We start from the raw sequence: 17098 nt of genomic DNA on the forward strand, positions 1-17098 counted from the left end.
TATCCCAAAAGAAAAAAGTTTTCATACGAGTAGGATTGCTTATTTATTCAACACTTAACGGGATAAGGACTCCAGCCATTTGAATTTAAAGAGGTTGTTATCTGCTAGATATAAATAAATGAGTTTAATTTTTGTGCACTGATAATATGTTATTTTACATCATCAGAAGATGACCTTACAAGAGGTAACAACTTACAGTAATTTTAATTTGGTAACCCAAAAAATGTACTCCTAGATAACTTACTATAACAGGTTAAAAATAATAATTACTTAATTCTATAATTTCATTTACATTGTCCATATATACAAGTAATAACTAAATACTAAACATATAGGGATTAATCTAATTTTTAAATTTAAAATTGTTGATATACATCCATCTAGTCTGATGTTGGTAGTGTTGAAGCGCGTAAATAGGCTACATGTGTGAACTAAAATGATCATCAGAAAAGCTAAGTTTGCAGGCAATGAAGTTGTAGCTTTTCTTTTATGAAAAAAAGTTCTTCTTTTCTTGTGCTTGTCCTTTTCTTTTTCTAAGCTATTCATGTATTTTGTCACTTTTAATGAAGAATTTAATTTATACCACATAAACTCTTTTCCTAATAGGGATTAATCAACAGCAGAGTAAAGACGAAGGTACTGTATTGACCCAAAAATTAAAATAATGCACCGAGTTTGGTTAAGATAAAAAATTACCTGCATGCTGTATATATCAAATAATGAATGCATAATATGTGTTGGAGTATACATAACTATCACTTAATCTATATTTTTACTTCATTAAGTCATTTAATCATGATAACTTAAATTAATTTGGTGTAAACACTTGATGCGGATAAGTATTTAATTATCACTGGGTATGTAGTATCTAGATTATTTTAAATTTATAATCGATCTTAGTTGCAAATATACATCATTAAATATAATTTACTTTTGAGTTGGGTGCACATGTTACTTTTAATATAATAAAGGAAATTTAAGGTATCATTGTTAATTCTCTTTTAAAAAATATAATAATAATAATAATAATTTTATTTTGATATTCTATACAAAATCTTATAACTTAATTAATTAGTTTAAGTACCAGAAGTCTGTTTCTAGGGATGTTTTATCAATTTCTTTTCATTTGTATCTGTTGAAAATTCCACTAAATTCCAATTCAATTAGAACTCATTTATTCGTCTTAGACTAAATGAATATGTTAGACAAATTAATATTATCGATGGGGTCTTACTAAGACTTCTTCAGAAGAATCTTTATCCACATATAGCTATAATACTATATAGATATAGAAAATACTATAGATTATGGCACCGGAAATAATATTGTTTCCGTAAAGTAGACACCCTGAAACAGGTTCACGAATACCATCAATGTCTACTGGAGGAGTAGCAATGAAGGCAATAATAAATACAGAATTTGCCGTCAATAAGGTAGGGATCATCAAAATACCAAACCATCCAATGTAAAGACGATTTTTAGTGCTAGTTATCGAGTTACAAAGTGACCCCATAGGCTTTTGCGAAATAATAATAATAATAATAATAATGATGATGATGATGATGTTTTGTTGTTCTGGCATTTGCATGAAAGTTTGTCGTTGAACTGCGCTCATTCAATCTAGGAATGCAAAATTTTCTTTATTTCTTTATCTTTAACAGAAAAAAAAAAAAAAAAAAAAAAACGAGTACATGAAATGAAAAAGTAGACGTTAGGTCCTCTTCCACCACTCGGCCATGAGGACGCAAAAAAGCAAGAAAAAACTCGAAATTTATATAAATTGTCTCTAGTGAGTATTTCTTCTTTGAGTTTAATAACTTTTTGTGCATATAATTTTTTGGGGAAGGAATGTCGATGTCCCTGAAAATAAAATAATTATCCGTCCATACCAATCTCACTTTCATGCCTCCAAAATTGTTTACCCAAAATGTCTCCAAAATTATGATACCAACATGGTATCACCCTGTCTCTTATATACCATGACGATATCACAGATGACGATATCATGAATGACTGCTTTAGTCCTTTAATGAAACACTCTCTTAGTCCTCCATGATACCATCATGATATATAAACATACTGAGATGGTATTGTTTGCAACAAATTTTGATTGCGGAAAATAAATTGTAACCACAAATAAAATGCAAAGAAACAGAGATTTTATCGATGAATATTGCGGGTACAAGATATGTTTACTCCCTTGATTCTTCTCTCCTAATATTTCTCCGTAATTCGAGGGTCGTTAGTAGCTTGTTTCTCGAACGTAGGATGATTTGGATTTGGATATGTGGACTTTCTTGGGATGTATTTGATTTCCATAAAAGGATATTGTGGATCTTCTTGAAGTATTTGGTTGTCAAGAAATATCCGGTCACATATTGACCTCTTTTTGAATACCCATGAGTTTATGGGATAACTGAGATGTCTTGTCAAGGGAATATGTGCCCCCTTTTATAGGCACGATCTAGGGTTTAGGGTAGAGTAGTGTCCAAAAAACCCTAACACATATTGGGCTCAACTTGTAGAATCTCACAAAATTTCGATGTCTACAGGTATCATGGAAGAAGGGTTTCTTGGCAAGGAGATACTTGGGTAAATATTTTCGGACAGCTGGAGAAAAACTAAATTAGTTTAGGAAGAAGCATGGGCGGGTAAATATTTTACATTTTAGGGGTATTTTGTGTTGTCTTCCCTAATTTTTTATACCATCACACTAACATTTTTTTACAATAACAAGTACAATCTTTTTTATTTATTTGGCAACTTGGAAAATACAGTAAATAATTCTTTAATAATGTAAAGATCATTTACACTATCGGTATATATAAATTAATTCTATAAATTAACTAAATCCTTTCTTCTTATCTTTTACACGTAGGGCTATTCAAAACCGACTGCTACCAATAACCCAACCGCAAAAGTGACTTATTGGCTTATTGGTATTGGGTTATCGGATTAACGGGTGGGGAATGGATTAAAATTTTATAATTAACGGCTTATCGGTGCGAGGGATGAATTACTTAATTTTCTTATTGGGTAAACCGTTAACCCGTTAAGAATTTATCATATTTTATATTTGTTGACACCCAATTTTGTCACACATTTCCTCCGAAATATTTATTTACGCTTCTGATATTTTGGCAACTTTAAAATAATTATTTATATTTTACTATAATTATCAGCCTCTTATTGATACTGGCGCTGCGTTCGCTAGTTGTTATTATTTTTTGTTACTGCTACCATTATTATTATTATTATTATTATTATTATTATTATTATTATTATTATTATTATTATTATTATTATTATTAATATTATTATTATTATTATCATTGTTATTTTATTATTAGCGGTATTATGATAATCCGCATTTTTATCATTTCAGCATTTTACCATCTTATGCATACGCATCGCATTTATTTTCGCATAATTAAATAATAGCGTTTATTTACTGTTGATCTTCAAAATATTATTGCACGGTTATTACGACGTCATATAATTTTATTATCTGAGCACTAATAATTACATATTTTATATTGGGAACTATTTTAGCACATGTTAGTATATAGTTTATTAAATTAGGTCTTTCATCTAAATTTAGGAGCCCAATTTATTTCTTGCATTCAGCCCATACTTTTAATTCATCAACCCAAATCCGAGCCCAATTAACTCATACTATTTTCGGACCAATTCGTAAAATCAGTCCATAATCGGTCCATGAAATCACTTGGGCTAAGATCCAATCTATATGATTCAGCCCATCGTCCCTTAAGCCGACCCGGCCCACCTCTTTCTTTTGCCATCATCTAAACCTAGCAAAGAAAATCAGACGCGCCTCTCTCACCTCCCTTCTTCAGCCGCACCCCCCTGCCCTTCTCTTTCTTCCTCCATTTTTAGTAAACTTAACCCTTTCTTTAGCCATTGAACAGTCTGTCTAGCCTATTCGCACAAAACTTGTCTTTCCCTTCTGCTCACTCGCGTGGTTCTGTCGTTGAAAAGGAAGGTTTTCCCATTTTTTACTTCAAGACGCTGATAATCTTCAAAAAAACAGAATATATCTATCCTTTTTGAGCAATTTGAAGCAAATCACGTGAAGAGGCTTCAACGTTCGGATTTAGCACGAATTTGGCTCAACTTTGAATTTCTTGTTTCAAATTCCCGCCCATCAAAACCCTAGATGTTTCGACCCCTATAAATATTGGCTTCTTGAGTCACTAAGGGGGGGGGGGGGGGGGCGGCCTGGAAATTCCTTTAAAAATTAGAGTCTTTTTTAGCAGCCCGAGTTCCCTAAAATATTAATCCTTAATCACTGCTTCTTGATATTAATCGGAAATACCAAGCCATTTTTTTATTCCCTTTCTGCCCTTGTTGCTGTTTCGAATCCGAATCTACGCAAACTCGGAGGTCGTAGTTGTTTCGAGGGTATATCGGAGATCTCGCACCCATTTCGCTGCACTTGAAAAAGCTTACCAGACCCCTGTAGGACTCTGTAAATGGTTGTTCGGTATTTGGTAGAGTAAACTCGTCTTAAGCATGTATATGTCGGTAAACATCTCTTCTTTTATAAATTTATCCGTAAACAAAATGATTTCTGTTCATCTTATGCGTTTTATGTGTTTCATATGCTTGTTAGTAGCTGATAGATTAGTCTAATAATTGTTAGGGGTGATAGATGTTATGTTGGTTTCTATTTGGGTCAGGCTTATGAAGTTTTATATATGTCCGGCATAAATTAGTTGGTTAGTTGGGCTTTTGATGTGGGTTAGTATATAAGCTGGTTCTGTTTCAGTTTAATGTGTGTTAGCATGTAGTTTAGTCCTGTTTCAGTTCGTCCACCTATATTAGCATGCAATAGTTGAGTTTAAGTTGGCAAATCAGATTTAGCTTAATGACAACTATTTCGTGATAAGTTCAGTATGTGTCAGTTGACTATGTATATTTTGTGAAGTCTAAATGCCCCTCCGGTGGTTTGTTTACTATTAGCTTATTTCATAATAGTCATTCGTGTAATCAGAATCAGTAAACCTTAGTCTGTTGAATTGTGGGATTGGTTTAAATCTGCACTTGCCGAGATATTTAATGTGTTCAGCTATTGGTGTTTGTCCTCTTTGTGTTGTGTTTATCTACTCTTGGAAAGAATAGTCGACTTTGATTTCAAAACAAATCGCCTCAAGTTTCAACCTCCTTCTGTTGCTGATTAACTGTTGTTGATAACGACTGTTATTTCTAAAATAATAATAATATAGTTGCAGTAATTTCTGTTTTTTTTTTTTTTGGTTACTGCTTTTCCAGTTTAAAAGTGAACAAATCTGGCATTTTGATTCTTTTTAGTTTCTATCATTATCTGAAAAACTTAATCCAATAATAGTCTGTTTTTGTCGTATGGTCGAGTATTCCTCGGTTTGCCTATGGTGGCTGAACTGTGTATATATAAGGTATACTTAAAATATATATAGAATATACACAATCTGCTGGTTTGTCTGAGTTTATATTTTATATGTTTAGTATAATTCATTGATCGTATACTGATTTTTTTCTCTTTCATTTTTTTTGCATGAACCTCGCATACGAGTCCAAGGGACTCGTCTTCTCCCGCATTCGGAGTTGGGCTAAAAGCCCAACATAACCTCTCTCTGTCCAAGCCCTCTGTCCGCAGCAAAATAGCCCATAAAAACTCTGGGCCAAAGCCCAATAGACTGGAATAGCCCACAGCAACAGCATATGAAATTCGCTGGGCCGAAGCCCAAATAGCAAACAGATTGCAGCAGTCCTAAAAATGGACTGAACCCCATTTAACCTTATCTGCCCCCCCCCCCCCCCTTTTTTTTTTTTTTTTATACATCTAATTTCATAATTTTCATTCTCTTTTATTTACGTTAAAACTATTTATAATACCTATAGTATTTATCTTTATTAGAACAATTGATTTTTCGAAATAGTATGACTACATATTTTGAGTTAGAGGAACCATGATTTATGCTTATTATCTCAGAATTTCAAAACGTCCCTAATATGCAAATACTAATCCAAGTATATTTTATAAACATTTTAGATTAATCCGATTATACATATTTAGCCAAACATAGTTAAATAAAGTTAACAAGAAAAAGAAAGAAAACTCATGCCCTTTTCATCATATTTAACAAATAAGTCTAGGCTTTTGCTACATCGCGATATAATTTTATCTAAAGTTCACGTTTATTAAGTCTTCGCTTAAAAAGCTATCATTTATAGGCAAATTATTGTATTTTCTACAAGTATTGTCTTAAATTGCACTATTACATTTTTCATTTAAAGCCTTAACAATATTTATAAGTCTTATTCTATTTAGCATTTAAAATCTTCTTTTATGCAAATTATTATATTTTTCTACAAGTCTTATTTTAAAATAGCATTATTATTTTTATTCAAAGTTTTAACAGCATTTATAAATCTCATTTTTAAAAGCATTTCCTTTTTATGCAAATTACTATATTTTTTCTACAAGTTAGTTTAAATGGCATTATTATATTTCCTTCAAAACCTTAGTAATATGTGCAAGCTATTTTTCTTAAAATTAAGCACTATATTTAATCTTAATTAATTAACCTAAGTTTGGCCGGTAAACCGTAGTTAACGGATTCTAAAGGATGCCTAACCCCTTTCCTTTAGGATAATTAGAACCCTTACCTAGAATTAAAGCAGACCATTAACAGGTTTAGTTAGTTTTACCTTGGTTAATAATTAAGTGCCCTAATTCACCTCAAAATCAATTAGGTGGCGACTCCTTAAAATAAAATAATATAGGAATCACCAATATGTTGTACTCTACTTTAACCCGTTTAAATGGGGTATAACAATATTTTTACGCCTAAACATGTAAAATATGTATGGTAATTATAATTTCTAAACCTAAAGCAGGCTGCAGGCCAAGCCCATTTAGTAAATCAGTAACTTTTTCAGTTAATTACTTTAGTTATTAGTTTATACTTTATAACCCTAATAAATAATCTATCTGAAGGCTAAAGCACAGTAACTCAGTAAGTCATTAGTCTTGCAACTGCGTATTGCAATTTGCAAGACTCAAGGATTGTTCTGCTTCAACGAGGTAAATTTTAAGTTTTTTTATTTTTTCCGCTTATGATCTTAATGGATTTTTTCCTTCTGATAATCCACATTTTGTTTGTAGGATTACCATATTTAAAGCAGTAATATATATGAACAAGCTAACTTAGATAATTGAACAATTTCTAAAATAAAGTAAAGTTGAAGCTTAATAAAACCTAAAACTCCAAACATACAAATAGATTTATTTGTCTCAATACATTAAGGGTCTTGTGTGATCAATTTATTTTTGCCAGAGTTTTATTCGGCTTGACTATCTGTTAATCTATTTCCAATCCTATGATGTTAAGGTGTTGCATTATTTGCTCTGTTTCTGTTTTCAGTTTTGCTTCCACTAGCATAATGTGTCTGTGATGTATTTGGATTAACAAATTCTCTATTTTCCTGTGCTATGTGTATTTTTCGTTACTATTTGCAGTGCCAATCATATTTTATCTGTTCTAATTTTGGTTGTTTGTTGAATTTTTTTTCTTATCATAGGAACTCAAAGTCTTAAACTCGTAGCATGGCTGAACAAGGTGATAGCTGAAAGTGAGGCTTCAAATGTAGCAAGTCAAGCTGAAATAACTCAGTCAACTAGTGCTAAAAAAAAAAGGAGAAAAAGGTCTGTCGCGTGGGATCATTTTACAGAAGTTGAAACTTCCGAAGGTACGAAAGCAAAATGTAGCCATTGCTACAAGGTGTATTGTTTTAAGTCAAGAGACGGTACGTCCACTCTTCTTGGTCATTTGATGACGTGTCCTAAGCTTCCTACTCCTCTTGTTGATAAAAAAATAATCAACCATAGGCTTTAAATCTATTCCTGGGGGTACTCAAGGTGACGTAGCTGTTGTCTCTTGGAAATTTGACCAAGAAGAGTGTAGGAAGTCGTATGTTTATAGTGGATGAGCTTCCTTTTAGCTTTGTCGAAAAAAAAGGTTTTAGAGAATTTATGAAAATGGCGCAACCTCATTTCTGGATCCCTTCCTGTAGTGCTGTCACTGGGGACTGTTTTAATATTTTTAATGAAGAAAAGCAAAAGTTGAGGAGGTATTTTATAGAAACAAAACAGATAGTCTGTATTACAACTGACACATGGACTTCTATACAAAGAATTAATTACATGTGTATCACTGCCCATTGGATCGATAGTGATTGGAATATGCGCAAGAAAATACTTAATTTTTGTCCTATATTAGCCCTAAAGGTGAAGATATGGCAAATGGTATTAGTAGATGCTTACGTGAGTGGGGGATAAATAAGATCTTTATTATCACAGTTGATAATGCAAGCTCAAATGATGTGACAGTAAAAGAATTGTCTAAACAATTAACAAAAATGGGAACTAATTTGATGAACGGTAATCACCATCACGTGAGGTGTATGGCTCATATCATGAATCTTGTCATCCAGGATGGTTTAAAAGAATGCTCTTTGTCTATTGAACGTGTTAGACATGCAGTTAGATATGTTAGACAGTCTCCCGCGAGGTTGAAAAGATTTCAAGAAAGTTGTGATGATGAACAAATCAATTGCAAAAAATCTTTATGTTTAGATGTCCCAACTAGGTGGAACTTCACCTATCTGATGTTGAGTAGGGCTGTTGAATTTGAGAATGCATTTTCAAATTATGCTTCTCGTGAAATCGGCCTGAGACATTATCTTGAAAATTCTAATGTTGAAGTTGGAATTACTGCCGGTGAACTTTTGAGCAGTGATTGGGTCCATGTGAAAAGAATTACAAGATTTCTTGAGATCTTTTATCTTCTTACTTTGAAAATATCTGGATCACGTTATGTTACGTCAAATATTCATTTTCTTGAAATTTGTGCGGTTGCTGTTTATTTGAATAAATTAATGGCAAGCGAAGACACTGGTTTAAGTGATATGGCAAAGAAGATGAAAGAAAAATTTAATAAGTATTGGGGGATCCAACAAAAATGAACAAGATAATTTTCATTTCATGTATTTTGGATCCTCATTACAAGCTTGAATCAGTTGGCTATGCACTTGTAAAGATGTTTGGAACGCAAGGGCCATCTATACAAGCAGAAGTAAAGAAGTACATGACTTCATTATTTAGCGAGTATGTAAAATCAAGCTCAAAAGGCAGCGTGCTTGATGTATCTTCACCTTGCTCTTCAATGGACACGTCTACTTCCAGGCTTTCTGGCAGTGAAGAAAGTACCCAAAGTACAGGACTTTTAGAATCACTCATGCAAGATCTAAAGAGCTATAAAACAACGAGTGGAGGTGTGGATGCTAGAACGGAGTTAGATAAATATTTTGGTGAAGAAACTGAGGATGACACTAAAGAATTTAACATCCTAGACTGGTGGAGAATGAACTCGGCTAGATTTCCTATTCTTGCTGAGATGGCTCGTGATGTATTAGTTGTTCCTGTTTCAAGCGTGGCATCTGAATCTGCGTTTAGTACGGGTGGACGTCTTCTTGATTCATTTAGGAGTTCGTTGACTCCTAAATTAGTGCAAGCTCTTGTGTGTCTTCAAGATTGGCTTCGAAGTGAAAAATTAAAACAACCTGTTAGCGTTGAGGAAGATCTTGATAATCTCGAACAGCTTGAACAGGGTAATAATACTTTTATTTATATTTGTTGTATATTATTGTTGTAAATGGTTTATACTTATTACATGACTCATTATGATAATTTTCTGTTCAGATTTAGCCAGGGCTGGGAAAGATCCTATCGTAGTTGACATATAGTACAAGGTGACTTTCATAACTTTTCTTCTATTCTTCTCATTGTTTGTTTGATGCACTTAAATTTTACTCAATCACTATTCTGTTTTCTTATTGTAGGATACTTGCTGGTTGCTGCAATAGAAAAAACAACCAGCGGTTGTGCAAGGAAAAGCAAATATGCTATTTGATTACATTGGCAGAAGTAGACTAATTAGATGTGCAGAAGAACTGATTATATATTTACTTTGACATATGTTGATTTTATCTAAATGCGTTTTGGTTATGGATCATCTGCATGTGAGATTTACTACAGTTGGAAAAGAAGAAAGTTTACGGTGAATTTATAGAACTGGTGAATTTTGTCGAGAGAACTGTGAGGATGAAGCAGGCTTCATCTCCAAACAAGCCAATTTATTTAGTTGGAGATTCATTTGGAGGGTGCTTGGCTCTTGCTGTTGCTGCTCATAACCCTAAGATCGACCTTGTTCTGATATTAGCTAATCCAGGTAAGGTATCATAAAGAGAACCTTTTCTTATTGTAACTCTTTTGGCATGCCGCTGTATTTATGATCCATTATCTAATTCTTAGTTTCTATATTTTTCAGCAACTTCCTTTGGGAAGTCACAGCTCCAACCTCTGCTTCCTCTTCTAGAGTCTTTGCCTGATGAAAACAACTTATTAGTGATCTGTATAGATGGCATAACTTAGTACTTTATATTTTATGTTGTTTGACTGAACTGACCAATTCTTGTTAGTTCTTCCAAGAATGTAATGCTCTACTACTGTTGAAAATAAAAGTTTGAAGAGGCAAATAGTTGAATGTTTCTGCCTCTTTATGTTTGAATAAAGAGGTGCTTCTGTGAATTATTGTCACCTATGCTTAAATTTAGGATTCATATTACTTTTAATTCCTTCTGGTAACATGGTGACTAAAGTGAAACATCTTCTGCAGAATCTCCATTTGGCTTATTCAGTTCAACAAGAGGGGCTAGGGAGTTTGACACAGCGGAAAAATATTACTGATAAAGTTTCTCTCATTCGTGTTGGATCCAATTTAATTTGCGATTCTTGTTTAGTTTGCTTGCTTGAATTGTGTCCTAAGACCTCAAATTTTTCATGACATTATTGGTCAAAGGGTTCAGCACTGTAGTAAGATATTAAAATGATCTTGATTTTGTTGTGCTCAAAGATAGGCAGAGAATTTTACAGTCAAGGTTTTTATATACATGCACAGTTTAATCATTTTTACATGAGGTGCAGGAGCGAGTACAAAACCAGAAAGATTCTGGTACAGAGAAGGATTTTTCATTTTTTCTTATATTTAGCCGATACACCGCCCAATAACCGTCCAATAATTGTAATCCGATACCGAACCAACCCATATCTTATAGGTTGGCTAGCGGATTATTACTTTTAAAAGCCGATAACCGTTAAACGTAATAATCCATCTGATCCGCCCGATAAGCAGCCCTATTTACACGTGAACTTGTTTGCTTTTTTCCAATGATATTATAATACCATTTTCTTATTCAAAATCAGTTATATTGAACAATAAATTAAATCTTCCAAAATAAATTACTAGTAATAATCGATACTCTCCTACCCATAAAGAAGAAAGTGTTATATATACCCTTTAATTTGCAATATTTTTTCCAAAATGAAGATAAAAATCACGTTACTATTTTTACAAGTAATCACAGGATGAACGTTACTTAAATCAAGGGAAGATCAGGAATGTAAGAGAGATGCTAATCATTTCCCCACTCTTTTTTTCCGCATACTCTTTAATTAATTTATAATACAGTAAAAAAAAAAAAACTTCAAGAATTAGGTTCAGGTGGACACATGGATTATATATTTACATATAGAAATTGATAAGATAAATTTGAATTATCGAAAATAAAACGCGGGGACTTCTTTTGTCGTGATTAATTAATTGCAGTCAAAGTATGGAAACTGGAACTCCAATATCTGATCAATCTTCATTTGATTTTTTCCCTCTTTCTTCCATCAAATAATATATAAGTATTTCATTTTGACTGTTAGCATACTAATCTGTCAATAGAATATCTCTGAATTAAAAGAAGAGGTATATATATATATATATAGCAGGGTTTGAGCAATTGATTGATCATATAACATTGATCAACGAATATGAGTACTGCTATATCAAAATAAATTATTACTGCAATGTATACTCCCTGTTCAATTTATGTTGTGCCGTTTGACTGGGCACAGAGTAAAATGAAAATACAAATTATTAAGGGTGTGTTTGGTATGGGGGAAAATGTGTTATTGGAAAATAAGTGAATTTCTACTTATTTTCTCATGTTCGTTTGGGTAATGAAAAATAAATGAATTTCTTACTTATTTTCTCATGTTTGTTTGGTTGGTAGAAAACATTTTCCCGAAAATACCCACCCAAGCCCCACCAACTCCACCCCAACCCCACACCAACCCCCACACCCATTCCCCCACCCTCCATGTTTTTTACCACACCCCCCCTAATAATTTATTTTGAAGTTTTTAATTTTCTTTTCTGGTTTTTCTACACCACCACATCCCTCCCCTTCCCCCACCCCCAGAAGACAAATTTTAAAAAAAAAATCGACGGGGGGTGGGGGGGTGCTAGGGAGGGGGAGGGATGTGGTGGTGTAGAAAACCAAGATTTGTTTTTTCTTAAAATTGGGTTGGGGGGAGGGGGCGGTGGGGTGCGGGGTGGGCGGGAGGGATGTGGTGGTGTAGAAAACCGAGAAGAATTTTTTTTTTTTTGGGGAGGGGGTGCAGGGTGGGTTGCTGGGTGGGGTGGGGGTGGGTGGTGCATGGGTTGCGGGAGTGGTTGGGGTTTGGTGGTTGGGGGTTGGGTTGGGTGGGGGGTGGGTGGTGCATGGGTTGCGGGAGTGTTTGGGGTTTAGTAGTTGGGGGTTAGGTGGTTGATGAAATGTCACTTGTGGACTTGTTTTCCCTACTTTGATTAGAGAAAATTTTCCCATTTTTAAGGAACTTATTTTCCTAAGGAAAATGTTTTCCGAAATTTTTGACCAAACGAACATGAGAAAATTGAAGGAAAATGTTTTCCTCCATACCGAACACACCCTAAAACTTGTAGTCTAAAACAAATTTTAAATATTTGTATAATTATAAATCATTTTTTTAACGATAAATGAAAATTTTCAGCTAAACTATTTCTAAATATGAAAACACGACATTGTTTTTGACTGGCATTAAGTTTTAAAAAAAGAGGTGATTCTCTTTGAAACAAATCAAAAAAAAAATATTTCACATAAATTGGGATGGGAGAAGTGAGGGAGAAGAAAGTAGCAATAAAAAGTGGTATACGTACCCAAAAATAGTAAAAAGTCCACCGTCACCAAAAAGCATGAGGCACATATATTCTTTCCACACATAGCCCCTTAAAAGAGTTCACATCACTATAAATAGTTGTAGTTGTAAACCCTAGCATTTCCTTCCTCTACTCCCTTCTTCACTTGCACCTTTTATGGCCCTTTAATTTATCTTCATATAGATACTACACACTTATAAATAGTTGCTTACAACTTTTTTCAATTTAACCATCTGATACCTGAAGTCCTCTGGTCCACCTACTGCTTCGAAGCGATCATTACAAAGGTAGCAATCGTGGATCGAAGGCATGGGAAGAGGCCCTTTTCATCCAATGAATCGGAGGAGAAAGAGGGTATTAATAATATTGATGAATCCAATATTTTCCCTATTTATTCAGCTCGATCTCAACATGACATGTCTGCTATGGTTTCTGTTCTCTCTCAAGTTATTGGCAACACAAACACCACTACAAATAACAATACCAATATTTCTTCGTCCGTGCATGGAGTTAATCCATTAGCCCTACCTCAATCAGCTACAAATACGCAAAACCAAATTCAAGAACAAGGTACTACAACTATATATCTAGTTGGAGACAAAGTACTTCTTTTTCTTTAATCAATTAATTAAAAAAAAGGAATAAATTTTTGCATATTTGTTAAGATCGATCTTCACTAACAAATAAAGGGGCTTTGCTATGGTTTATGATGTGCTACGTCGTTTTATACTTGCAATTGTTTTATCGGTAGCGAAGTCGTATTTTTGTGTGGTTATATATATGTGACTATAATCTTATAAGTCACTACAAGAAAGTATAGAAATAACAATAAAAAATTTAATATTTAGCAATAACTTAGTTTTCTTGTTGGCAAATGAACTTTTTTATTACCAAAGAATTTAATTTTGTTGTCATAGTATTGATTATTGTTGCAAAAAGTACTTTTGACAACAACAAAAAAAGTTGTTGCGCGTTGTTGCAATAACAACCGTTGGGAAAAGTCTATGCAACAATTTTTTTTTTGTTACCAAAAGTACTTTTTGCAACAATAATCAATCTATGATAACAATTTTTTTTTTTTTTTTGTCAAATGTATTTTTTCTTGTAGTGAGTATATATCTCCTTCATTCTTATCCAGGTTCTTAAACTTGTTATTGGTACTGTTTATAGATTAGAATGAAAAGATTTCTTCATATATCTATCTTCCTAGCTGAAACAGCTTGATTTTTTTCTATATAACTTTTCCCATGTAAATTTTTCAAAGCAAAAAGAAAAATAAAAAAAGGATAAACTCGTTTATAGTCAAGTTTACAGGTTCAGCTCCCCTTTTTTCCTGTTGTGCGTGTGCCACCTAATTTTGTAGGACACAACATACACATATTACACATGGATTTTATTTTTAACAACTACATGGTTTAATTTCTCTAACTTTTACACTAAATTATATTATCAACATTCTTGTTATGGATTTGTCTTATAAGTTATATTCATTGTCAGTGCAAACAAATTTTTATACAATAATCAGTGTAATTTAACCCAAGTTTGGAAGTTACATAATTACCTTATATTTCATGTTATGAATTGAATATAGAATAATGGATAGTTATTATTTTTGCACCGTCAATATATAGAAGTTAAAGTACTCATTTTTTATGTATGTATGAAAAGGGAACCAGCCGAAAAAACGGCATTATAGAGGAGTGCGGCAAAGGCCATGGGGAAAATGGGCAGCCGAAATACGTGACCCGAAAAAAGCAGCGAGAGTTTGGCTTGGGACATTTGACACTGCTGAATCTGCTGCACTTGCTTATGATGAAGCTGCACTTCGATTCAAAGGCAATAAAGCTAAACTCAATTTCCCAGAAAGAGTTCAATCTGGAAATACTCACTTCGGATATCTTACTAACACTCATCATCATCATCATCATCAAGAATTGAGTCATCAGCAGCAGTTAATTCCTCAGATGATCACTCAGCCTAATTTGTTTCCACAACATTTCCCAAATGTTCATCACTACGCACAGTTACTTCAAGGTGGCAATACTAATAATATTGATATGATGAATTTTGGGGTTTCAGAACCAAGTTTTTATCATCAACAATCATCATCATCAGGAGGTAATTTTGTTTCGCCGAATACATCATTGGAACTACAACAACAACAACCATCAAATTATTATCATAATCCGGAAGAAGATTTTCTAAGATTTCCAATGGATTTTGGGAATTCTTCAACTAGTACTGGACCACCTAGTGAAAGTAATTGGGAGGATTTTGAACCTAGAAAGTGATTTCTTCATCTTTAAATTTGGACATGAAGGTATCTTGACGATGCCTGTGAGCCTCTAGTGAATTATGTAAGCTTTCTATTTGTTTGTTTATTTCCAGTTTATTATGTAAAATGCCGGGCTTTTCTTTTAATGAGTTGTATTATCATGAATCTATATGAAAAATGTTCGTGTGATCATCAGAGTAAATATTTTTATACTGTATCAAGTACGCAAAAAATATCTATAAGTAAGCTTTCTTAAAATATGGTATTTGTAATTCCAAACTTAAAATTATTTGTTAACTTGTTATCAGCTTAACGTAAAACTGCTTTTATATCTAAGTTTGAAATCGATTATACTTAACTTTCTATATATATATGTTTGCGTACTTGATACAGTATAAAAATATTTACTCTGATATATAGTATATATTAGATTAACCGTGCCATCCAAGCTTACAAAATCTTTTGTGCAACTCTACTTTAGTTATTGTTGAGATTGCATAAATGATGGAATTAATGGAATCGTAAATTACCTAAGTAAGTAGAAGGTATATCTTGCATGGAGAAGAGTAAAATTTCCAGTATGGAAGTGTAGTTTCGTTCGCCACTTTTTATTTTATAATATAGTAATTAAAGATAATTTTTTAGTATCCTATATTTATTTTGGGATTCGATAAATTTAAATTTGTGCAGAGAAATTTCATTTTGGGAAATAAAGTGCTCTGATTCCTATAAAAATTAATTTAATTTTTAGGACTTAACCCGACTGAGATTTCTAATTAAAAATAAATAATTACTTACTGTTCCATCACTGGCTAAGGTGAGAGGTTAATCAAGCTTTAATTTGTAGGTAGGGACTAAGCTGTCGCTTCCATTCACTTGAAACACGTGTATTATATCATTAAATTCCGTCGACCGTCCTTTTTCTCTTGTAAATTAATGACTTTTTAGTATAAATTAATGTGTTGAGTTAGTTGCTTTTTACTCACTTCATTTCAATTTAAGTTTATTAATTTGATTAGCCATAAAATTTTAAAAATAAAAAGAGACTTTTGAATCTGATAATTATAAATTAAAAATGTGTATAAGTACTAAAATGTCATTTGAATCTTATAATTATAAACTTGTTATGTAGGATGTTTAAATTATCAACTTACTAAATATAGAAATAGATACTCTTTTTAAAATTAAAAAAAAAAAGTAAGACACTTAAATTGGGGTGAAGGATGCATCAATTTTCAAATGACTATAAGAGAATTTGTTGTGTTAATTGGTCATATATAACGCAATATTTTTCTTTTAAATGTTTTTCACGCGGCACAAAAATTGGTCTTCTACTGAAAAGCCATCGGCTACTGTGCATGTTTTTTCCATCTCATTATTATTATTATTATTATTATTATTATTATTATTATTATTATATATGAGAGAGTTATAAGCTGAGCTTGAATAATGGAAGATAATGTTTAGATGATAGGTGCACAATTCTTTTTCCACATAGATACGTAATGAGTTAATCAAAATATGCTCAAATTATTCAAACGTAACAGTTGTTAGAGCGAAAGTTTATGAAAAAAGCCGTTTACATTTGTTAATTTTATGTAATAATTGAAGTGACGCATATTTCGTTAGTCAAATCTAATCGTTCGATGAAGTCTACAAAGAATAATTCTCCTTGGCAACTTCATCACAATTC

At 32.7% G+C, this 17098-nt stretch overlaps 2 protein-coding genes across 2 annotated transcripts; both read left to right on the plus strand.

Annotated features, from left to right (window-relative positions):
- The first annotated feature begins 10130 nt into the window (after positions 1 to 10130).
- Positions 10131 to 10651, plus strand: LOC132602339 (phytyl ester synthase 1, chloroplastic-like). The gene is made up of 2 exons (XM_060315229.1): positions 10131 to 10292; positions 10392 to 10651. Exons 1-2 carry the CDS (start codon positions 10166 to 10168, stop codon positions 10493 to 10495), a joined length of 231 nt encoding a protein of 76 aa, XP_060171212.1. The 5' UTR covers positions 10131 to 10165; the 3' UTR covers positions 10496 to 10651.
- A 2594-nt stretch (positions 10652 to 13245) lies between these two features.
- LOC132602340 (ethylene-responsive transcription factor ERF113-like) lies at positions 13246 to 15594 on the plus strand. Its single transcript, XM_060315230.1, has 2 exons — positions 13246 to 13700; positions 14799 to 15594. The coding sequence occupies exons 1-2, from the start codon at positions 13547 to 13549 to the stop codon at positions 15419 to 15421; spliced, it is 777 nt and encodes a 258-aa protein (XP_060171213.1). The 5' UTR covers positions 13246 to 13546; the 3' UTR covers positions 15422 to 15594.
- The last annotated feature ends 1504 nt before the right edge of the window (positions 15595 to 17098 follow it).

The sequence above is a fragment of the Lycium barbarum genome, chromosome 7 (assembly GCF_019175385.1).
Source record: "Lycium barbarum isolate Lr01 chromosome 7, ASM1917538v2, whole genome shotgun sequence".
NCBI lineage: Eukaryota > Viridiplantae > Streptophyta > Magnoliopsida > Solanales > Solanaceae > Lycium > Lycium barbarum.

What these genes read in the sequence shown, in the direction of transcription:
- LOC132602339 (XM_060315229.1), top strand. Translation starts at nt 10,166, where the DNA reads ATGAAGCAGGCTTCATCTCCAAACAAGCCAATTTATTTAGTTGGAGAT. An exon ending in TCTGATATTAGCTAATCCAG is followed by an intron (nt 10,293 to 10,391) that starts GTAAGGTATCAT and finishes TATATTTTTCAG; the next exon opens with CAACTTCCTTTGGGAAGTCA.
- LOC132602340 (XM_060315230.1), top strand. Translation starts at nt 13,547, where the DNA reads ATGTCTGCTATGGTTTCTGTTCTCTCTCAAGTTATTGGCAACACAAAC. An exon ending in AAACCAAATTCAAGAACAAG is followed by an intron (nt 13,701 to 14,798) that starts GTACTACAACTA and finishes ATGTATGAAAAG; the next exon opens with GGAACCAGCCGAAAAAACGG.